This window comes from Podarcis raffonei, chromosome 5 (assembly GCF_027172205.1).
Source record: "Podarcis raffonei isolate rPodRaf1 chromosome 5, rPodRaf1.pri, whole genome shotgun sequence".
Lineage (NCBI taxonomy): Eukaryota > Metazoa > Chordata > Lepidosauria > Squamata > Lacertidae > Podarcis > Podarcis raffonei.
The window spans coordinates 19,743,596-19,767,076 of NC_070606.1; the positions used below are offsets into that span (position 1 = coordinate 19,743,596).

At 44.0% G+C, this 23,481-nt stretch overlaps 1 protein-coding gene across 12 annotated transcripts in view; it reads right to left on the reverse strand.

Moving 5' to 3' along the window:
• The window catches only part of LOC128413724 (disks large homolog 5-like), a 117,255-nt gene that overhangs the window by 17,182 nt on the left and 76,592 nt on the right, over positions 1 to 23,481 (reverse strand). For 7 of the 12 annotated variants that reach the window (XR_008330414.1, XM_053388102.1, XM_053388101.1 and 4 more), the window contains 16 exons: positions 21,863 to 22,001; positions 21,566 to 21,710; positions 20,775 to 20,896; positions 19,586 to 19,678; positions 18,411 to 18,579; positions 15,269 to 15,431; positions 13,949 to 14,082; positions 13,019 to 13,183; positions 12,234 to 12,417; positions 11,353 to 11,501; positions 9,056 to 9,226; positions 7,327 to 7,523; positions 6,028 to 6,171; positions 4,577 to 4,704; positions 2,250 to 2,359; positions 279 to 388 (listed from right to left, as the gene is read on the reverse strand). Coding sequence is in view for 10 of the 12 variants with exons in the window: in XM_053388102.1 (XP_053244077.1) it covers positions 279 to 388; positions 2,250 to 2,359; positions 4,577 to 4,704; positions 6,028 to 6,171; positions 7,327 to 7,523; positions 9,056 to 9,226; positions 11,353 to 11,501; positions 12,234 to 12,417; positions 13,019 to 13,183; positions 13,949 to 14,082; positions 15,269 to 15,431; positions 18,411 to 18,579; positions 19,586 to 19,678; positions 20,775 to 20,896; positions 21,566 to 21,710; positions 21,863 to 22,001 (2,323 nt within the window). In the remaining 2 variants the exon portion in view is untranslated. The remainder of the gene's footprint in view (positions 1 to 278; positions 389 to 2,249; positions 2,360 to 4,576; positions 4,705 to 6,027; positions 6,172 to 7,326; positions 7,524 to 9,055; positions 9,227 to 11,352; positions 11,502 to 12,233; positions 12,418 to 13,018; positions 13,184 to 13,948; positions 14,083 to 15,268; positions 15,432 to 18,410; positions 18,580 to 19,585; positions 19,679 to 20,774; positions 20,897 to 21,565; positions 21,711 to 21,862; positions 22,002 to 23,481) is intronic. The other 5 variants (XR_008330415.1, XM_053388108.1, XM_053388107.1 and 2 more) reach the window with 2 other exon arrangements.

Here is a 23,481-nt window from a genome sequence, read left to right on the forward strand (position 1 = left end):
TGAGCTGACCATTCGGGAAATCCTAGCACGTAACAGAGACTTATTGATTGTTCCCTTTCTTCGAAGTAGAACATGTTTAGTGCTAAAAGGGATGATTTATAATTCTTCTGGTTATGGGGAACCATGTGCTATACTGTGACCTACACACATGTGACCGCTAAAGGCGGGGGGGGGGGTATGCTGTTGCAAAAAAATACACAAACACACATAAACACAACCAGCTAGAGGAATCAGAAGCCAGCCTTCCACTTTGCTATTGTTTCCTTTGGCATACAAACCTGTGAAGTACTTGTTATATTCCTGTTCTATCTTCTGAGCAGTCTCAAACTGTTCTTTGGAATGTTTCTGCGTAACTTTGTCCCTCAGGAAGACGGGGTCTTTTTGCTCTCTAACACAGAAATGTAGAAAAAGCTCGTTAAACGCTTAATTTTTCAGGGGACACAAGGCAAACCATTAGGGAGCTAAACAGATTTGCAGCCCATTTTAATCAGCATAGATGGTGTGTGGAGATCGCCACCTGGTGCCCAGTATAGGAAGGCCGCTTGACACACAAACTGCAGCAACAGGAGCAGCTACCAGGGGTCAGCAAGCTTTTTCAGCAGGGAGCTAGTCCACTGTCCCTCATACATTGTGGGGGGCCAGACTATATATTTTTTTTGGGGGGGGATGAATGAATTCCTATGCCCCACAAATAACCCAGAGATGCATTTTAAATAAAAGCACACATTCTACTCATGTAAAAACATGCTGATTCCCGGACCGTCCGTGGGCCGGATTTAGAAGGCAATTGGGCCGGATCCAACCCCCAGGTATTAGTTTGCCTTCCCATGAGCTAACCTTTGATCTGCTGCAACTGGCAAGGCAATCTGCCTTAATCAACAGGCACCTACACAAAGGCAGTGCTGTCAACTGTGACCAGAAAGCACCCTTAGGGCGCTGGATGGCTGTCCAAAACCTTTATATATAGGAAACATCATTTATAAATGTTGCTTAAAATCCTAAATTTCAGTTATCTTTTATGAACCATGATTGTAAGGAAGCAAGCATTGAAAATTGTTGGGCAAGGTGGATATATGGAGTGTGAGTGCAGCTGCCCCACAAAGCCCAGTGGTTGCCACTTGGCTCCCAAAGCTGGCTTGCCTCTGTCACTCCACCTGGGCCTGGATTCCTGTTTTCTTATCAGAGCCACTTTTCAAAGTTACTTCTTCTGTACGGAGATCTCTTCCCTCTCTTCTCCCTCTCCCCCACTGGCAGTTTCATCTTGCCAAAACCTTGGGGTACTTGTTCAATTTTCACGTCTTCATTCTCTCTCCAATGCCTCCTGACTTTTGCACCTCTCCCTCCTTGCAAGGGTTTAAATATCATGCTGGCAGGGAACATCTGATGGGCTACCCCTGGTTTAAACAGCTTCTATGGCGCTGACCTGGCTTCTCCCTGTTCCCTTCCTAACTGCCTTACTTTTCTTGGCAAATCCCGGGGGCCTGTTCTTAATGCAATTATTGTACAGTACACCTTGGCCTCAAGGCATTTTAAAAGCATTAAAAAATAGTAGCCACAAAGGACTATATATGAATATAATCCAATGCAAATCTGTAGACCTCATATGGAAAAAAACCACCCTTTACCCAGCATGTATTATTTATACAGTGGTACCTTGGTTTACAAACATTCCTGTTTACAAACTATTCGGTTTACAAACTCCGCAAAATCGGAAGTAGTGTTCCGGTTTGCGAACGTTACCTCGGTTTACGAATAGAGGCCGAACGGTGGAAAGGCACTGCCGGCGGGAGGCCTCATTAGGGAAAGCGTGCCTTGGTTTAAGAGCAGATTCGGTTTAAGAATGAACTTCCAGAATGGATGAAGTTCATAAACCGAGGTACCTCTGTATAGCATAACCAATGTACAAAAATCAGTTGTGTAGAGAAGGCAGATTTCTTCCAACGTATGCATAACTAAAAGCACAACAACATTATATTATCTGATTAAATAAAATCAAGCCTTTGATAATGCAGTGCAGCCCCATACTCAAAATTCATAGAATTTCGAAGTGCAACCCACACACATCTACTCGGAAGTTATCCCTGAATGGGGCTTACTCCAAGGTAAGCAGATATAAGACTGCAGCCTAAATGGCATATCTAAGTGAAAGCAGATTTCCTGTTGCACACAAGAAAGCACCGGAAGCACGCCATCCTCTAAGCACTACCCAAATCCCTACAGCCACCACCCGGCCCACATCTCACACTTACTTGATCTGCTTGGCATTTTTGTAACGGACAAAAATGACGATTGGGTAGATGTGAATGCTGTGGAGCCGTTCGATGGCATGAGGAGCAATGTCCAAGAGGCAGTGACAGTCCTGATGAAAAATAATCGATTAATGATATGTTCAAAGCATTTCACGTGCATTCACTCAGCAACCCTTACAAACAGCTATGCAAGGCAGCTCAGTTTCATTAGCCCCCTTTTGCAGAGGGGGCTGGAGAATAACAGCTCACTTTAGACTATCAAGGAAATTCACAAGTGTCCCTGCAGCTTGCCTGCTCTCTCTGAGACAGTGCTCGAAACTCCCATTGTTCCAGGCACATTTTGTGACATGCAATTTCATTATCACGAGCAGTTTCTGAGCTATGGGCACCTCAGATTTCAGATTAAAAGTGCAGTGGAAGGAAAGGGGGACCCTTTTTCACTCTTCCCACTTCCAGCTACTGGCTGAAAACTGGAGAAGAGACCCTCTTAAGAATATTAGGGGGCGGGCAGGGGAAGGACTAGACCATGTCAAAAATGAACAGAATATTTTAGCTGCAGTTCGTTCATTTTCAGCTTTGTATTCTTGTTATTAAAAAAGCGCACCTAGACATTCCGTCTACATAACCTGGTACATAACCTGGGTTTAAGGTGCCATTTAGCTTCTAGCTTTCACATCTCTGTTTCTAGCACTGCTCTGAGACACCATTCTGGTTGCATTCCTATTCACACTCTGTATTTCTGTACTTTTTGCTTCCCCCATGCGACTTCTCACTCTCTCGCTTGGCTATCCTTCAATTTCCACCCCTCCACCACCAACACCGTGTCCTCTCTCTCTCTCTAACAGTTCCTGTACTATTTAAATATACCAACAGAAGGAGCCAGGAAGTGCAAACACCTGACTTTAAACTCATCACCGGCCTAATATTCTCAAACCTGCCTCTCCCCAAGCCGTCTTTCCTATCTGCCCAGTTAACAACGGAAGGGGAGCCTGCTGGACCAAAGGCCCAGCATCTCACAGTGACCAGCCAGATGCCTTTGGGATGTCCAAATGCAGAACCTGAACACCATAGCAAATTTACTTAGGCCCAAGCTAGTTGTGGTGGAGGCAAGCGGCATGCTCTTATTTAAACATACGTCTCCATTAGTGGGGCGAGCAGGGCATGCTTTTTTACCATGGAAGTTGTGCTCAGGTGAGCAGACCTGAAACTTCCAAATGGCCTAAAAGCACTTTTCTCATCAGCTTGGTTTACTGCCAGTAGCAGAGCTGGCCTGAGATAAAAGTTTCTGTAGCAATGGGACATGGGGAGAGGAGGTGGGGAGCTTGGATGTGTTCTCTTCCTGATAGAAGCAGAAACCTCCCACTCCTCACCTGCGATTAATATTCTACTGCCTTTTAATTGTATCTGTGGGAAGGGGGGTATTGTTTTGCTGTTTTGATTTATTTATTTATTTACTTGTTTTTATCCTGTATTTTATTCCGTGAACCACACTGAGATCTTACGATGAAGGGCGGCATGTAAATTGCATGCGAACAACAAATGGCTTTGAGGTTTATTACAATCCCACACTATGTAAAGGTAAAGGTACCCCTGCCCGTACGGGCCAGTCGTGTCCGACTCTGGGGTTGTGCGCCCATCTCGCTTAAGAGGCCAGGTGCCAGCGCTGTCCGCAGACACTTCCGGGTCACGTGGCCAGCGTGACAAGCTGCATCTGGCGAGCCAGCGCAGCACACGGAAACACTGTTTACCTTCCCGCTAGTAAGCGGTCCCTATTTATCTACTTGCACCCGGGGGTGCTTTCGAACTGCTAGGTTGGCAGGCGCTGGGACCGAACTATGTAAGTGTTGTTAAATAATGATAATATTGGCTGCCATGTTGCATCAAATTTGGCCCGTGAAGTATAAGCTGAAGAACAAGGATAGAAAGTTCTTCATTTTGTCCAGTGTGCCATGGAAAGTTACTGCCATGTGCTCTGGAAGTCAACAACACCCAAGGTTAGACTCAAACACAAGACTTGCTGGCTCACCTACTTAGCCACTTTAATCTAGGGATTACAGAATCAAAACAGCACATCAATCCAGTTTTTAAATATAAGAATGCAAACGTAATTGAGAAAGGGTCATATTTCTATCTCCTTGTGCGTTGCCTCCTCTCCAAAGAGTTCAGATAAGTTTTTGTGTGGTTCCAGACTGTCTCCCACTCGAGAAGCTGGCAGGCCCAAATTAGTTTAGCTACAGGAGAACTGTGGGTGGGTGCCTTTTTTAAGAGGAAAAAATATAACTGATGGTAAAGCTACCATAAAAAGAGAAAGAGAAAGAGAGAAGTACCTTCTCTGTTATCTCCTTTATTGAGGCAACAGTTGTCACATCAAAATGTCCACTCCTACGTTTATAATCTATGAATAAACAGTCTTTCACACCCCGCTCGATGGCTTGTTGAGAAGCTTTCATCACCTCTGTTTTGGAAGAACAAAAACAAAGAATGGTTTATTCATTTTTTACTTTCACAGGAAGGTGGCATTCGGATGCTTCAGACCCAAGTTTTCCTTTGCACACATACAGTATATATATAAAGCACGTTAACATTTAAACCAGTTAAAAGCAATCATTTGGCCTTACGTCTACTGAAGGGCTTAAACGGATCATCAAGGAATATGCACTCACAGCTGCACATTCCCTACAATGCAATATTTGCACAAGCTAATACCATGATAATGTTTTCCCCCCCTTCTAGAATGGGGCAGAGTAGAGGGATGTTACATTACGGCAGAGAGAAAGCAGAGAAAATTGCCAGGTGTGGGGGGGGGGAAGAAGCACTGTTGGCGTCTCTCCTGCCTCATTCAATGTAGGACCACACACAGAGTCCTGGGGAAAAGCAAGGAGGCTGTTGCAGCAGTTGCCCTGTTGGCTTTGTAGCATGACAACTGCTTCATAAACCCATGCTTTAATAAATCCAGGCCAGGACAACTGTTTAATAAGTCTGTGCTGTTCCAGGCTGCATGCATAGCTGTCAGGAAGCGCTCTCCCCAAAGGAGCAAGCAGATAAAGAGTTTAATAAATTGCACACGAGGGAAGGGAGGCCGTGATGCTAAACGCTGCACCATCACTTGGTACTTCTGCTTAACCAGGAGTGTGAAGCAGCACCTGTACTTTGGCTGATGATTGCCATCGTGGCTTGTATTTACTTTCCTTTTGAATTGCAAACAAGGTAATGGCGTTGTTCACAACACATATTTAGCAATTTCCCACAATTGAGTCTTTCTGGTCTGTGTCTTCCCTATACACACTGGAAAGAAACGAAATACGACTCTTGGATCAAGTGCTCTGTCCCAAACCAAGGATCATTGTTTGTTTCCATCCCAACAATACATAGCCCATGCTTGTTCTTAGATTACTGATCCAAGTTTGTTGGGAGTGAAAAACAACAACAATCTCTGGTTCGGAGATAACACTAAACCGGGTATTGTGGTTTGTTTCTTCTGTGTGCTGGAGGGGAGAAGATGAATACCACAGTAAGGAGAAGAGACTTAAGAGGAAAGAGAGCAGAGGGAGAATTATAAGCTGAAGAGGGAGAGGAGGAAAGAATACCTGAGAACGCAGAGCAGCACAATGGCCAAATGGGCAAAGGAAAAGAGGCATTTTAGAAGGGAATTCTTGCCGATAGAGGATGTCTGTCACCTGAATTACCCATAACACCTAAGCAACCATTGTTTTTCTACTGCTCCCTCTGGAGACCAACTTTTTGTTACTAGAGGACCTTCAAGTGCTGGCATATTTACCTAGAGGACACCGACAAAATTTTCCTGGAGATTCCTTGACTAGCATGTCCTTCACAGCATCAAGTAGTGGCCCTAGAATAAGCACAGGCCTGGGAGACGTGCAGTCCACTTTCTGGACTCGTTGATAAGCAAGGTTTACAGAATCTGGAGAGAAACAGAGAGTTGCTTACATGATCAGGAAAACAAATAAATAAAAGAATACAACAGCTCAAGGGCCCATGATAGTGACGCTAACTGAGGTGTGGGACAGTCGCTGTCTGAAAATTGTGAATCTGAATTCTCTAACAATACAAAATCTGAATTGAAAAAACCAAAGCCCGAACAGGTAATACAGAAAAAGATCATTGGGAACAGCTGGAGAAACTCCACATTCTATAGCTAATGATCCAAATCCATACTTCTTAGCTACTGTGAATAGCAGATTTATGGGGACATGTGGAAATATACTTTAAGAAGGGTTATGGGTCATGCTAATCAGTCTTGTATGTAAAAGATTAAATGTGTGAGAGAAGAAGAAGAAGAAGAGGTGTTTGGATTTGATATCCCACTTTAGCACTACCTGAAGGAGTCTCAAAGCGGCTAACATTCTCCTTTCCCTTCCTCCGTCACAACAAACACTCTGTGAGGTGAGTGAGGCTGAGAGACTTCAGAGAAGTGTGACTAGCCCGAGGTCACCCAGCAGCTGCATGTGGAGGAGCAGAGACAGAAACACTGTTCCCCAGATTACGAGTCTGGCATTTGGGTATCACCAAACAGCTTTGAACATGCAGCGGATATGGCAGGCTGACTCTCCCCCGCTCACCCTTTCCTCAACTCCTCTGTTTTGTTTTGTTCTGAAACCCAGTCATAGCCCCTTCTTTAAAGGTAAAGGTACCCTTGACCGTTAGGTCCAGTCGTGGACGACTCTGGGTTTGCGCGCTCATCTCACTCTACAGGCCAAGGGAGCCGGCGTTTGTACGCAGACAGCTTCCAGGTCATGTGACCAGCATCACTAAGCCGCTTCCGGAGAACCAGAGCAGCGCACAAAAATGCCGTTTACCTTCCCGCCGGAGCGGTACCTATTTATCTTCTTGCACTTGACGTGCTTTTGAACTGCTAGGGGGCAGGAGCTGGGACCAAACAATGGGAGCTGACCCTGTTGCACGGATTCGAACCACCAACCTTCTGATCGGCAAGCCCTAGGCTCTGTGGTTTAGACCACAGCACCACCCACGTCCTATGAAGGCCCTCCTTTACCAATGTGCAAATAAACCTAGATAATTTTGTTGTGGGCTAAGCAAATTCAGTTAAGACACTTGCCATCCAAAAAAGGGATGGAGTCTGTGCTGATGGTGTCAAGGGCTAGCAGTTCCTTTCCATCTTTGGACCCGCTGCGTTTGTGCTTGTGCTTCCTCCTAAAGAACGACCTCCGAGCTGCTGCCGATGATGTCTTTGCAGAGCTGTTTTCATCTTTAGCTTCGGACATGCTGTGCCTCCTGTAGAACTCCTGCTCCATCCTGCAAAGAGATTGTGGACTTAATCAGGCAAAATCTGAAATGCTCTTGAACAGAATACAGGTAGCAGTAAAACCAACAATGGATCTTGAGACAGGCCTCGCTATGGGGTCATCTGTAGTTGACTTGAGGATGAAAGTGCGGTTCTGAGCTAAACCAAGCCGTGACTTACCATGATTGAGCAAACACGAGGATTCCTGGGGTGAAGACTGTGGCCTCTGCACCCAACCTAGGCTTGTGGCATGTCTCACTACAGACAAACCATGAGCTGTAATTAAGACTCCCTACTCATGGTTTGTCTGGAGGAAGCCTCAGCGCCTAGGGCTTGCCGATCGAAAGGTCGCGGTTCGAATCCCCGTGGCGGGGTGCGCTCCCGCTGCTCGGTCCCAGCGCCTGCCAACCTAGCAGTTTGAAAGCACCCCCGGGTGCAAGTAGATAAATAGGGACCGCTTACTGGCGGGAAGGTAAACGGCGTTTCCGTGTGCTGCGCTGGCTCGCCAGATGCAGCTTTGTCACGCTGGCCACGTGACCCGGAAGTGTCTCCGGACAGCGCTGGCCCCCGGCCTCTTGAGTGAGATGGGCGCACAACCCCAGAGTCTGTCAAGACTGGCCCGTACGGGCAGGGGTACCTTTACCTTTACTCATGGTTTGTCTGGAGGAAGCCAAACCATGAGCCCAACCTCAGATGCCCAACCTAAGTCAAATAATAAGCTTCTGTTCCTTGTGTGGTGGTCATCTAAGTGGGTAGGTATAGAAACTTGAAGCACAAAGTGAAGAATTAAAAAATAGTAAGAATAATGGAGTCCCATACAAAAGAGGAGAGGAGGTATGGCCACACTAGAACCCCATGATTCTACAGTTCCAAGATAAGATGGAGGGAAATGAAGTGAGAAGGTTGGTGAAATGCTATTGCAAAGAGGGAGAAAGAGAAGGATATGATCAAGTCAAAGACCTGAGAGTGAGTGAAAACCAAAAAAAGTGTAAGCTGGCAGCCAGAATGAGGGACATCCCCCTCCACCAATTGGCTGCATATACACCATGACATCAGGATCTTAGCTGAGGCAGCAGTGCCCAATTCTGTCCCTTGATCTTGATCTCCTTGATCTTTATTAAAAAGCAAGCATTAATTTGGTGAATTAAAGGGGGAAATGTGGTGTTCTCTTATGTTCCAACCCACAGACCAAAATTAAATATGGATGCCATCCATCCCTGTCTAAAAGTGCTGTGGCATGACGACGGGAAGCCACTTAGGCTGTCCCGGAATAAAAGCACAAAAACAAAGTCCTTTCCATTTTTAGGAAGTAGGCAACCATCGGCAGCACTAAAAATGACTTGATGGAATAGTTTCTTTTAATTGAGAGTTATTAAAACATGCCACCTCTCTCAAGTAACTTTATTGGGAAACTTAATACCCCCTCCAACATTAACTACAAAGCTTTGAAGAACGAAACACTTGGCTTTCGTTCATACTTCATCGTAACTGCCCCCTTTTAGCAATGAGGCAAATGCCATTTGTATCTCAGACATTTAATTACATGTATTTGCTGGGAATCTGTCCTCTTTCCAGCTTTTGGGCATTTTCATCCAGCTGCCACGCCATCCAGCAGCCAAAGTTCCCCTGCGGCAGAGTGTCATCGACGTACAAAATGTCATCCTTCTTGAAGCTCAAGTCCTGCTCCACTTCTGCCATCCGGTCATAAAGTGCCCTGCAAAAAAATATATGAAATGAAGAGACCCTTTTTATTTTATATTATTTGTTTTTTAAATTTTATTTTCTTTTTTTTATAATCATAATAATAATAAAATCATAATAATAATAAATCATAATAATAATAAAAATAATAATCATAAATAAATAAGAATAAAAATGTGCACCCCACCACCGAGACCATTCCATTGTAACTATCCAACCTCCCAAAATTTCAACACCTCTTGCAATGGTTTGACCCCTTTCCATTTTAAGAGTACAAATTCTGCAAACACCCTCCATATCTCCTCAAATCATTTCTCCTGCATATTTCCTGTCTTACCTTAATGACACGTGCTAATTTATCATTAAAAGCAATATCCCTCATCTCTTTATACCATTCTTCCATTTTATATTCTGCTTGCCCCTTCTACTTCCTAGCTATAGTAATTTGCGCAGCTGTCAATAAATTTGTGAGCAAGTCCTTCATAGCTTGCAAAACTTCCACCCCATCATAAATTGATAATAATGCTATCTCTGGAGTTTCAGCCAGCTTTAACCCAGGGATTTCTGTTATCTCCTTAAAAACCCTTCGCCAAAAAAATTGTACATATTTACGCTTTTTATTTTAACAATGCTTTATATCAGAGACTCCAGGGTGTGAACCAGGAACCTCCAGATTTGAAGCTGGGACTTTGCTGAGTTGAGCTCCTTGGGACTATGCATACTTGAGCCCCAGAGGCGTCCTCAGGTTCAGGACAGAGAGGGCATGTCAGTCCTTGCAATAGGTAGGCAGCAAGGAACCTGTGGAATGGCAAGGCCTGGGAGAAATAAATACTTCTTCTCATGCCTGGTCAACAGAGCAGTAGCTTAAAGCTCCCACTTCTCCCTCTACAGCCTTTTCAAGAATCCCAAATAGGAGGCGACCAGTTCCAGGGCTGATGCGGACATGATTGCCCACAGCCTTTATCTACCTGAGGTGTATATTTATATTGTTAATGGGATGGATTCACACTAAGTTTGATGAACTTAATTCCCATTGATTTCAATGGGAGTTGAGTAAGGGTAAAGGTTTTTATTTCAATGGGACCCAAGTTCAACTAACATAGTCCAGACCCAACCCATCAAGAGGGATTTAGAGCTATGCTTCACCACTGTATCATTATGCTTCAGGGCAAAGAATACATGCTCTGGATGGCTCAGCTGGTTAGAGCATGGTGCTGATAACATCAAGGTTGCAGGTTCAATCCCCATTTGAGAAAGCTGCATATTCCTGCATTGCAGGGGGTTGGACTATATGATCCTTAGGGTCCCTTCCAACTCCACACAATTCTACGATTATATTATTTTACCCATGTGCTTTACATTAGAGCCATCTGTTAAGAGGCAGTCCAGCAAAATATCACAGATCCTGGTGGGGCACAGAGGCTGGGAATTTTAGTTTATTCAAGAGTTTATATTATTAAATATATGTTATTTAACTGTGTGCCTAAATTACTTAAGGCTATTCAAGGAGTTCATGACTGAGATAAGCTTTGAACCAGAAAACTGCTGGCTCACTTATCTTTTTCTCTTTTTTAAGGAAGTGCTCTCTCTGATACTTAGTCATCTTCACAAATCTCTGGGAGGTAGATTAATAATATTCAATTTTACAGCCTATGGAATCATTCAAGAATCCTTAACAGGGCTGTGCTGAGTCTAAGGCCCACTTCCCTAATCATAGGATATCCATCTTTCAGGTAATTAAGGGGAGATTATTAAATTTGTTGAAAAGGAAGTATGGAATCACGATAAATACAGTTTGCCTTATTGTGACTGAACTTTTGATGCCAATTTTGTAGGCGTGCTCTTGAGCTGTATTCATAAAAGTGGGATGCATGCTCGCTTCTGTTGACTATAGCATCAAGTGACAACTTTTATGTATAAATAAACCATTGCAGATTAAGTCACTGGAGACAGTGCTGTCCTGTTCCCTATAGTCAGTTCAAACACAATGTATACAATGCTTTCAATGCAGCCCATTTGCATGTTCATCTGCAAGCCATCAAGTGATGAAAGTTCAAGAGATGCTCATATCTGTGTGAATTAGCCCACAGTTGTAGCAGGTGAATAGTCTCCTAGTTTACCAATTGAACTTTTACATACCTGACATAGAATCCATCTCCAGGTAACTCTTTGATCTTGTTGAATTCTTCTATTCTGTACTGAGCTTTTATTCTAACATTTTCACCTGGCTTGAGCATTTCAAGATAAGCTTCTTCGGCTGTTTTGTTCCGCATGTCAACAGATCCATACTGGGGGGGAGGAAGCAGAAGAAACAAAAACACTTGAAATCTCCAATCGGATGCACGCGTCTAACGAACCAAACAGTGAAAAGGATGTTATTTGGGACTAGAGAGCCTGACTATGCCAAAAGAGGGGGAAAGGAAATACATTCACAGTAAATTAAGAACCCAGTGTCCTCGCTAATGGAAAAATGGGGAAATGGCAACCCAGTCCAAAAATACAGCTGGGCAGCACAAGTTTTCAGAAACGTCATTCATTGGAGAATGTCTAGGCCATATTTCATCCATGCATCACTGCTCTGAATCTTAAGCATCCTTGCTGGTCTCAGATGACATTCCACCTCAAATTTTGTACATTTTCCAACTGAGACCTAATAGATTTCCTGCTTATCTCAACCTTCCTCATCACACTAGAATATTTGAGGGCCAGACTACATGTCAGATGTAGTTGTATGATTATTTTTCCTTATGGTATTTTATTTTTCCTTTCCAAAGGCACTAGCAGCATCCTGGAATCTCAAATGAAGGATCAGCTGGAGTGGCGGTGGCATGTGGGTGCATGAGAAGAGGAAGAAAACAAGGGATGAATTCCCCTTTCCTTGCTAACCATTTTTGTCCGCTAAAAACAAAAAACCCAAGCTGCTTTTCCTTTCATGGGGGAAAATATGGATGTGTTTTGCACCCACAGATTCTGCAAGAGTTTGAACCACCAACCACCTTCCTTTTATATCTACTGCTTACCTCAAGTATCATGTCTCCAAGCACCAGCCCATCAGGTCCTTTGGCAGGGCTGTCATCTTCTACATCGGACACAAAAATACCATGTAGGTTTCCACCACAGATCTGGATTCCGAGTTCCACTTGGGACTTCTTAATGGTAACTGTTCTAGGTTCAGGTGTCCTCTTGCTGGTGTCTACAGAATTCCTTTCAATGGCAAGAGAAGAAGAGAAGACACCCAAGGCCTGTTTGACAAGCTGATCCTCATCAGGTCCTGCTCCTCCGAACCCTCAGCTCCAGCCAGCCTTTAACCCCTATTCCCTTGCTAGCTCTCAGCAAGAGAGGCCCCAAAGATGTCCCAGCTGCCCCCATTTGAGTTTGCTGTGGCATTATTTGGCAGGAATGAACCAACTCCTTTCCACCATGCAGGGCTTTTTTCCCCAGCCAGAACTCAGTTCCAGCACCTCTCAGGTGGGCACCGTTGCCATTATAAAAGAATAAGGGAGGCATTCATGGTGAGTTCCAGCACCTGTTTTTCTAGAAAAATAGCACTGCCACCATGGATCCAGATTGAGCGTTCCTCTTGGGAACTCCCACTCCCTCGTGCTGAATTGCTTGGCTCCGGAGAAGGGCAATGTGAGGACCAAGCTCCTTGTAGAAGTGGAGCACTTGCTTTCAAATTTGGCACTCAGCTTTCAACCCTACTCCCCTTGAGTAAGTCTAGAAGACAGAGTAGCTGCCCAACCCCAAAGATGCAGAGAAAGAGAAAGAGAGAATCTTCATGAAGTGAAATGAGGAAGCAGGTTACCTGATTGAATTGCGGGGACTGGTGGTTGGGGTGGTCTGCTTGGATGGAGGCGTCATGGTCCCTTCATCCTGTTCGCTCACAGTATCAATTATGGAATGGCTGTCAGGGGTTGCAGCTCCGCTGCCTTGTGGAGTGGAATGGCTGCTCACAGGTTCTAGCCGGGAGCTCAAGTTAGCAGAAGGAAGAAGAAGAATACCACAAAAATTAAAAGCTGATCAACTGCATTATATCTAAACAGTTTCAGATATTTAGATATTTAAATGGGTGCTTAGATTTTCATCCACAACCTGCTCTAAAAGCTTAAGGATGACTGCCCCTGCTGCCTATAGAATATAGATCTATCCTGGTCCTGGCTAGCAGCTGAAGTGACTGGCATCTTGCTTATTCTGGGATCAGATGTTCTCCCCCAGCAGACAAAAGCAGCCGGTCCTAGAGTGAGCAAGGCACAACTGCAGTAGCCTGGACAAGGAAGGGTTGGTTGGTGTAGATGGCAGCAGCTCTGTAGAATGTACTGGATGCTGGTGGGATGGAATCTGCTCCTGTGAACTGGATTCCAAAACAGGTGAGAGGTACCTAAAAATACATGTATTTCCTGTGTAACATATAAATTTGCTGTCAAGAATCCCATCCCCCCGCACACCCTTTCACTGCTTCAGACAAGTGTTGTGATTGGCTCTTGGTTTTGACACCCAATAAAGAGGTTCAACCTGGGGTTGTTGACATGGAAAACATTATGCACTCTTCCCACCAGTCGTCCTCAGGGAGAATATCTATTTCACAGTGGTTCAATTCAAACATCATAGCAAACCACAACCAAGGAAGCTTAATAATTACAGCTATCAGCCAGCCTCCAGATGCCTGATCCAAGAAAGCAAAAACTATCAGTTCACACGGCGTAGGCCATCCTGGATAAGGGCTAACCAATCTTACCTTGATCGTGAGTGATTGCCAAGTTGGAACATGTGTAGGTTATATTGTGCTAGAATAGTTATGGTGTCACACTGCTGTCCGATGATGAGCCGCGCTTGCTGTTCTGTAGCATTCCGCAGATTTATTCCATTAAACTGTGGGAGGAGAAGGAGGGAGACACATGATTTCAGCAGCACATTCCTGCTGATGAAATAAGTATAGATTTCCCCATTTAACTTCATATTGCTTTTTGAAATATGATCCCCCGCCCCGATTTATTGGATCTGTAGCGCAAGATATTTGTCGAGTTCAAGTCAGGGTGGATAGGAATGCCATTACTGATTCTATATTATTTAATTACCACTTTGAAGAAAAAATCAATGCCATCATAAAATCTCGACAATTTGACCTGACTGCTCTGTAAGTGGATAACTTACTGACCTACTTAAGTACAGAAAGGTTTTCCTAAATAGTATTTTTTTAAAATAAAAAACCAGCTTTTTACATAAGAAACATTTTAAACACACATACAATGAAGTAAATGCATTTCAAATTTGATTAGCTATTTTCTGAGGCTGGTGGGATACCAAAGACTAATTAACCTTTAATTTTTAAGTAAATTCAAGGGTGCGTGGAAACACAAGCCTTGTGGACAATCCCTCTGATCCAAATAGGTGCTCTTTGAACATTTGTCCAGGCCGAAATTTGATCCAGTAGCCAGCAATGAACATCATACATTTGTAAGCTGAATAGGTGAGTGAAAGAGGATGAGCACTTCTGATGACAATTTGACTGGCTTTGTTTCCTCCTGTTGGATTACGCCAATATGAGTAACAGCTTTGTGGGACCCCCATGCACTTCTTTTAGGCATCCAAGACAGCAATGTTGTGAAATTTGATTGCAAACATGCCAGACAACTTAGCAAGGGGGTAAGTCAAAGGAAGCTCCCACCCCATCTTTTAGAATTCTCACATTACAGCTTAGTTCAAAAGTGCAATGTGTGAATGTGGCAACGCATATTTCTAAATGTGTGTTAACATGCAGGAATACTCATTGGGGATCCAGAGCAGGTTGCTGCTCCTCCAATGGGCGATACAGACCCAAATCCCTGTTTTCCCCAGATTGGCTCATTTCCTGTGTTTGTAGGTGGCAATTTCAGGCTACTGTAGAAATAGCAACACACTAAGTACATTGTGATATCCATTCTGTTTATGAAAACAAGTTGATCCGCAAATAAAATTGGCAATTTGTAAATGCCGGCATCTAAACCATTTGGAGCAAGCTGCCCCTGGTGTAAAAATAGCAGCATTGGTCAGCTTACAAAGGTCAGAAAACCTTTACCTCCAGTAACTGGTCACCATATTCAAGGCCAGCCTGATGGGCGATGCTGCCCCCAGTCACTTTAGAGACAAAGATCCCACCATTTTCACCACATACAATGGAGATTCCTAGTGGCTCTGAGCCCTTCTGGACTTTGACATGCCGCGGTTCTTCCATATAAGGCCTTTGGGAGGAAATGAGAAGGAGGAACCATCAAACCATGGACACCCCAAACAAAACGGAACGAATTACGCAAAAGACATGCACTACTCATTCCCACCCTAACCCTTAAAAGCAGAAGACCACCTTAAAAACAGAAATGCTGCAAGAAGCAGCATTGCCTTAACACCATCATGCAATGTATGGTGGCCAAATCAATTAAAACGAACATTTAAATGCATTTAGAGAGAGGTACAAAAAGGGAGGGAAGAAAATTAAAACACAAGAAGTAGAAATTAAATGATGAGTTTGAAACAAAACACACCTTTATCCATATTATATATAGATAAGCGAACATATATAATATGCATTTTAGAAAATGTTTTAGAAGGAAGCCTTACGCCAATTTACAAAGAAATGTGAGATCCTTAAGAGGCAACAAACATAAATATAACATGGTAAGGCAAGAGCAAGGAAAGCACAATACCAATATTTAATATTTGTATGCAGGGAACACAACATTAGTCAATGAAAATTAAGCAGCTGTAAAAAAAATCAAACCATTAAAAATGGTCAAGCCATTAAAAATGGCAGCTTGCATGGTAGGATTGCAATTACCATGCAATTTTTCCTTTGGGGGGAATTATCCAAACATGTAAATAGCACAGGGAAGGTGCGCAAATACTGCTTGAGAAGGACAACCTTTATATCAAGCCAACCTCAAACTCCTTAGTGAACAGAACCTTGGCCTAGGAGCCACAGGGATTCTCAGAAAAGACCTATTACGGAACAAATATCTGAAAGATGCAGAGGGGTGCAGAAAGGAAGAGAAGAAGAAACACTTAGAAAGAGAGATAGTAACAACAGAGACTAAATTGAGACCAGAAATCAAGCCCCATGAAAAGTGCAAGTCAAGCCTTGGTACCAATTTCCTACCAAACGCAGCTCAACCCTGGTTCGTGTCAACTGACTGACAACTCCTAGTGGCTGCGATGCATGCACCATTCACCTGCATATGGCACCAAGGCCCCCAACCTCTTGACTTTGGGTAGTTTCAGGCATGCAAAACCCTGGGCTAAACTTCCACTATTGGTAGGGACGGAAGCCGCAGCTTTCTCATCCATCTTGCTGTTTGCACAGGGAAGTATATGCTCAGTGGGTGGTTGGGTGACAGCTCCCAGCAAATTGTTTGGCTTTTTACTCCAATTCCCCCCTTTCCCCAAGGTGCAAGATTAACCACAGACTCTTGATATCCGCTCTAAGGCACTTGTACTCTTGTGGGTACTCTTGTATGAAGAATAAACACAGTGAATAGAGTACATGATACATTTCTATTAAACACATGCATGAGCTGCCCACGCCAGAGAAGCCAGACCTGGCCTGGTTTCTGGGCAAAACAGTCTTTGCATAGGTGCTTCTTTGGAAAACAAGATGAAAAAAGAGGGGTGTGCTTTATAAACGTTATTTCCAAAGTACTGTTTTTGTGAGAGTAGCAGACAGGGCTGTAGTGAATAATGATAATAATAATAATAATAATAATAATAATAATAATAATAATAATAATACTCTTATGACCGGAGATAGAAGCCTCTGCTAGTCAGTTGGCCTGCATGTGAGTCCACTGGCAGCCCCAAGCGCTCTAACATCATGTACGACCCAGCCCTTGGTATATAAGGCATCTTCCTCCAATATTATTGGGGGGTTGGAGAGCTGGGGAAGACCACCAGCCAACCCATTCACAGATTAATGAATATGCTCCAAAAATCCACCAATCTGTAAGCTACTTCTGTCCCTCCATGCACCTTTCAATGCTTTGAACCGGAGCTTCACAGATTTGGTCATGCATAGAAAGGGACACCACTGCCTTTGCTCAGTGTGATGACAGGCGAGTCTCTGCGATTCCGAAGTTTGTCATGTAAGAATCTTTCATATTCCCTGGAAAAGCTTTGCTCAGATGCAGTCAGCTCCTTTGGGAGTCCGTGAAACTGCCATGAGTTTACATAGCACCTGCTTAACCTTAAGTACAGAATTGGAGGGGGGGGGTAATACTCAGCACAGCACTATCATCTTATCATACATATCCCTCAAGCAGAAAAGATGGGGCAGATCAGAGTTGCCAGACCTTTCTGTTTCATGTGTCACAGAAAGGGGTGTCATCATGATCGTACTACTGCCTTTCACCCTTCTGCTACCCAGAAATTGTTTTATTTGCAATGGATTATGCATGGATCACTGGTCACCCTTCCTTTGACCGCAATAAAGTCAGGAATGCCCTGGTCGCGGTCCTTTCTTTTCTACAGCGCAAGAGTGAAGCCTCTTCACATGCTGTTCAACCCTGCAAGAATTAAAGATCGCACACACATATGTCTTCATTTAGACATATGTAATTCTCTCTCTTCTTTCCATTTAGGCGCATGCCTTGGCTCATCATACTGGCCATGTGCTGTTAAGTGAAAAGATCTCCAAAATGGAACAGTCAATCCAAGAGCAATCATGAAGCAAACCCATGTAAGCTGTTAACGCATTCCTTGTTGTGTTTGCTGCCAGAAGGGGGGCATCTATGTGACCTGGCACCTGTAACTTTTCTGGGAGGGACTGCTCTCTGGAACATTGGTCCTCAACAACTGGGCCACCCTAATGTGGGCTGCACCAGGGGTCCAAACCACACCTTTGCCGCTTTTCTCCATTTTTTAAGAAAAAAGAATGCAAAACAGAAAGTTTGTGGGCACAAGGACAGCCAGGGGACATGGAAGAGAGGAGCAGAAAGGTAGCATAGGTAGTAGGGACTGGGATGGGGTGGGGTGGGGGACAATCAGTCAAATTTTGCAGATTGCGGTCAAAGGCAAGTCCCAGATTGAGAAAGGGCTGAAGGCTACTGGTCTAGAAGGCTGCAGTTTCTGTTCTTAGCACATTTCCCCCCTTTCTCTAGCTATCCCCCCCCCCATTTAAACATTTAACCACTATTTTAACTAGCCCTGCCTAAGACATTTACAGAATAACTTACTTGTCTTTTCGACGTTGCCCTACAGATACTGGGCTCACCGAGATTCTGGGCAGGGTGGAAAGCGAGTTCTGCGACTGGCTACTGGCGAAGGATGAGGTCTCCAGGTTAAGCGGCGACTGCGGTGGGGTTACCAGGCTGGGGCTGCTACATTCGGAATGAGACAGTGAACCTGTATAGAACAGACCAGGAGCAGCCATGGTAGTTGGATGTGTTGCAAAAGTTATCGGGGAAGTCACACCGTTACTTTACATTGGCTTCCAAGTGTTTTTAATAGTGGGCTTCCAACAAGAACAACACCTAAATGTTAAATTATGTGCACTATTTAATGACTACCCCGCCACTAGGATATGATGGGAAATAACTTTTCTTAAATACCATTGTAAACAGTTAATAGGATTGGAATGCCACTTGTAGTTTAAAGGTGAATTTTGGACACAATGGAGAGGTAAAAGATTTGGATATCATAAAAGATGCAAACGATTAACAATAGGACCCACAAAGGGGAGGAGGGAAGTCTAGGAGATTCTCTGGAATCTTGTTTCTATGTTGTATGTTGGATATGTGACTGTAAAATTATAATCGGAAAAAGCAAATAAATAAATTAAAAATAAAATAATAAATGCTCTAATGAATTTTTTTGGGGTTTTTCATACTAACACTGAGAGGTTGAGGGGGTAGAAAGAACATTTTTAATATGCATGCACTAGAAATATGGGATGGGAGTCATGCCCTTGCTCAAAACTTGGATTGCCCAATGTTCACCATGGTAACCTCAAACTCCCCCTTGAGCCCCCCTTCCTAACCCTTTCAATTAAAAAATAAATAAATCAGGGTCTTGTTTGTTTTGTTTTTTTTAATTTGGGGGTCGCCTCTCTTTGCCCCTGTGTTGTATTTGTGAAAGGAGCGTGCATGGGTGTTTTACCTGGTGCTTCGGGGAGGAGGCTTTTGTCATCCCAATTACTGTGTTTTTCTTCTACAAAATGGCTATGTTGTGGTACCCATGCCAGTTTCTTAGATTTCCAAATGTGACCCCGGGGGCCCACCAAAGGTGGGAGGGTTCCGTGCTCTAAACACTGACAAAAATCTACTAGCTGGAACGCAGAAGTCTTCATTCATGCAGTAATTCCCAAGAAAGAAATGAAATAAATAAATAAATAAATAAATAAATAAATTACCCCTATCAGAGCCAATGACGGACCTCGGGTACCTTGGCGTCCATGGTATTTTTATTCGTTCTGTCCTATATTGCAAGTTGCTGGAAGAACCTACTTTAAAGGAAAAAGGAAAAAGAGTCAGGATTAAGAAGAAAGAGGAGATAAATTCCTTTAGGCCCTGAATTCCACAAGAGATCTGCAAGATTTCTGCTGTAGCAATATAAAGTGGTCCTCTGGAACAAGCTTTATTATTTCAGAGAAAAATCTTAACTGCATCCTCCGGTAGTTAAATGGAGATATATCAGTCACATGGGGGACATCTTTTTTTAAAGAATAAAAAACCAGAAGGAATGTATGGTTAGGAGTGAGGCACCATTGTTCCCTCCCTACTATACTTCTCCCAAATGCTTTCCTCCTCAGCTGAGCTCACATAATGGAATTGTGCTCAGCTGGGAGAAAAACATTTGAAGAAAGGGTTCTGCACACAGGCATAGGCAAACTTGGCCCTCCAGATGTTTTGGGACTACAACTCCCATCATCCCTAGCTAACAGGACCAGTGGTCAGGGATGATGGGAGTTGTAGTCCCAAACCATCTGGAGGGCCGAATTTGCCTATGCCTGCCTTACAACCTTTTTGTTCTTAAAAACAGGACCGTTCCCATCCCAGTATTATCGAGAAACTGCTGTCTTTAGCTACAAACACACACCACTCATTCTGCAAGGGCCTATGGAGACTCACATCTTTCTCAGTATGAAGAATGCAATTGGGACAAACCAAAGAAAGTCATCGCCAACTCCCTCAAGTACAATTAAAGAGACGTTGCTCTGTTCTAGCATTTGCAATTCTAGACAAGGATGTAAACTCACTCAGACAAGGAATCCTGTGCAGTGGGCTTGTAATATGACATGGGCAGTGCATGGAGCCCGACACTGTCCTTACAAGGGCTGCACAAACCCAATGATTCACTCCTGTGTCTCATAGGAGGCTGGTACATGAACTAACTTGGGAGAATTCTAGAAACCTGCATGACAGCACTGCAGCAGCAGCCCTGGCAGTTTTAATGGGCTGTCTCTGAGTGGCCAAAGACAGAGAACAGAGTCTGAATCTTGCAGCAACTGCTAGAGAGAAAGCTGAATATTTTTTCCTCAATTGCACCAACTTAGGAAGGAAAGAAATGGTCTGCATTGCCCAATCCGAAATGCCACTTACCAAGTCTTGCGCTAGAAGGCAGTGAATTTGAACCATGCGATGACCTTGTGCGTGAGTTGTCAGAACACTCACTAGAGTGCTTGTGACTCAGGTCCAAACTCAGACGGCCCTGGTGTTGAGCACTACAACACATAGAAAAGCTGGGTGTTACTGGTTCAGAATCACCAATCACCCACTATGTGTGGTTAAGACACAATCCTGACATATGAAAGTGATCAGAACACAACAGCAGAATGGAGACGATTCACCAATTTGCTTGTGGGGAAATAAATGGAAACAAAATGGTGGCCTCCATGTACCATTTGGTTGGATATAATAATAATAGTAATTTATTATTTATACCGTGTCTATCTGGCTGGGTTTCCCCAGCTATTGTGGGCGACTCCCAACAGAATATTAAAAACACGATAAAAGATCGAACATTAAAAACTTCCTGATACAGGGTTGCCTTCAGATGTCTTCTAAAAGTCAGATAGTTAATTTCCTTGACATCTAATGGGACGGCGTTCCATAGAGCGGGCACCACTACCAAGAAGGCCCTATGCCTGGTTCCCTGTAACCTCACTTCTTGCAGGGAGGGAACCGCCAGAAAGCCCTCGAAGCTGGACCTTAAGCTGGGGGTGGAGACACTCCTTCAGGTATACTGGGCCGAGGCTGTTTAGGGCTTTAAAGGTCAGCACCAACACTTTGAATTGTGCTCAAACACTGCTGAAAGCAGAACAGAAAAACAGCTAGACTTTTAGTCAGATCCAGCAAGCTTCTTTTTTTCCTTTTTCCTTTTTTTTACATACCTGGGATGCATATGCTGATAACAATATTGGCTGGCAACAGAAGGGCAATTGCTGGTGTTAACTCTATGGCTCCAAGCAGTGTAAACAGGATTTCTCATAACAGCTGTTACTGCAGGACATGGTGCAATGTTTCGTGGTACCGTACCTATAGGTTGTGGAACAATACATTAATTAAGTGCTGAAGGTTCATTCAACAACAAGAAAAAATGCATCCCGTAACAGCATAAATGATAGCGCCTCTCCTTACCAAGGATTCAAAATTTCAAATGAAAACACAGTTCTTATGTTGTAACTAACCTGATGACAGGCTTCCAGGGTATAAAGAGGTAGGCACAAACCCATCGCTGTGCCTACCAGACTGTTTTGGTGAATACATTGGCCATTCTTGCAGCTCAGGAGAAAGATGCTCTTCACTTGCTGGAGTATATTTTTGTACCTGTGGGGAAAGTTCAGTATCACACACACTTTCAACTCAAAGTCATTATTCTGGTATCCAGCATGGCAGGGATGACCAACATCTAGCCCAGCATATTTTGCTGCACAAAAGATATCTAACAGTTCCCTGAGATTCAAGTAGGTAGCCGTGTTGGTCTGCTGTAGTCAAAATAAATTAAAATAATTCTTTAAAAAGAGAAGTTAAAAAGACTCTTCTTAAAAACCTAAAAACTCCCTTAAAAGAATCAAGTCTTCAAGAAAGTTATATGATCTAATAAAGTCTTTAAAAGAATCCTTCCAAAAGAATTAATTTTTTTTTTTTAATGTAGCACCTTAGAGACCAACTGAATAGTTTTAGGTATAAGCTTTTGTGTGCATGCACACTTCTTCAGGTACACTGAAACAGAAGTCATCAGACCCTTATATATAATTGGGGGGGATGGGTGACCATTAATGACAGTCTGCGAGCAGGTAGGGTCTCAGCCTGCTTACCAGATGGAGCTGGTAGACAGATGCCCTGGACACAGAATTGACCTGCACCTCCATGGACAGCTGTGAGTCCAAAATGACTCCCAGGCTGAGCACCTGGTCCTTCAGGGGCACAGTTACCCCATTCAGGACCTGGGAGTCCTTCAATACCCACCCACCCCGTCCCCCAAAAACAGTACTTCTGTCTTGTCGGGATTCAACCTAAATCTGTTAGTGCCATCTATCCTCCAACTGCCTCCAGGCACTCACATAGGACCTTCGCCGCCCTCACTGGTTCTGATTTAAAAGAGAGGTAGAGCTGGGTATCATCTGCAAACTGATGAACACCCAGCACCAACCCCGATGATCTCTCCCAGCAGCTTCATAAAGATGTTAAAAAGCATGGGAGAGAGGACGGAACCCTGAGGCACCCCACAAGTGAGAGCCCAGGGGTCGGAACACTCATCCCCCAATACCACTTTCTGAACACAGCCCAGGAGGAAGGAGCAGAACCACTGTATAACAGTGCCCCCAGCTCTCAGGCCCTCTAGCCAGTCCAGAAGGATGTTGTGGTCGATGGTATCAAAGGGCGCTGAGAGATCCAGCAGAACTAGGAAACACGCTTTCACCTTTGTCCCTAGCCCGCCGGAGATCATCGACAAGCATGACCAAGGCAGTTTCAGTCCCATGGTGAGGTCTGAATCCTGATTGGAAGGGATCCAAATGGTCCGCATCCTCCAGGCATGCCTGGAGTTGTTCCGCAACCACCCACTCAATCACCTTGCCCAAGAATGGAAGATTTGAGACTGGCCGATAGTTGGCCATATTGGCCGGGTCCAAAGATGTTTTTTAAAGAAGCGGTTTAATAACCACCTCTTTCAGCAGGCCTGGAAAGGCTCCCTCATAGCTTTTAGGAGCCAGGATGGGTAAGGATCAAAGAGACAGCTGGCCAGTTTCACTCATCCAAGCAGCCTGTCCACATCCACGGAGGTAACAGATTGAAACTGATCCCA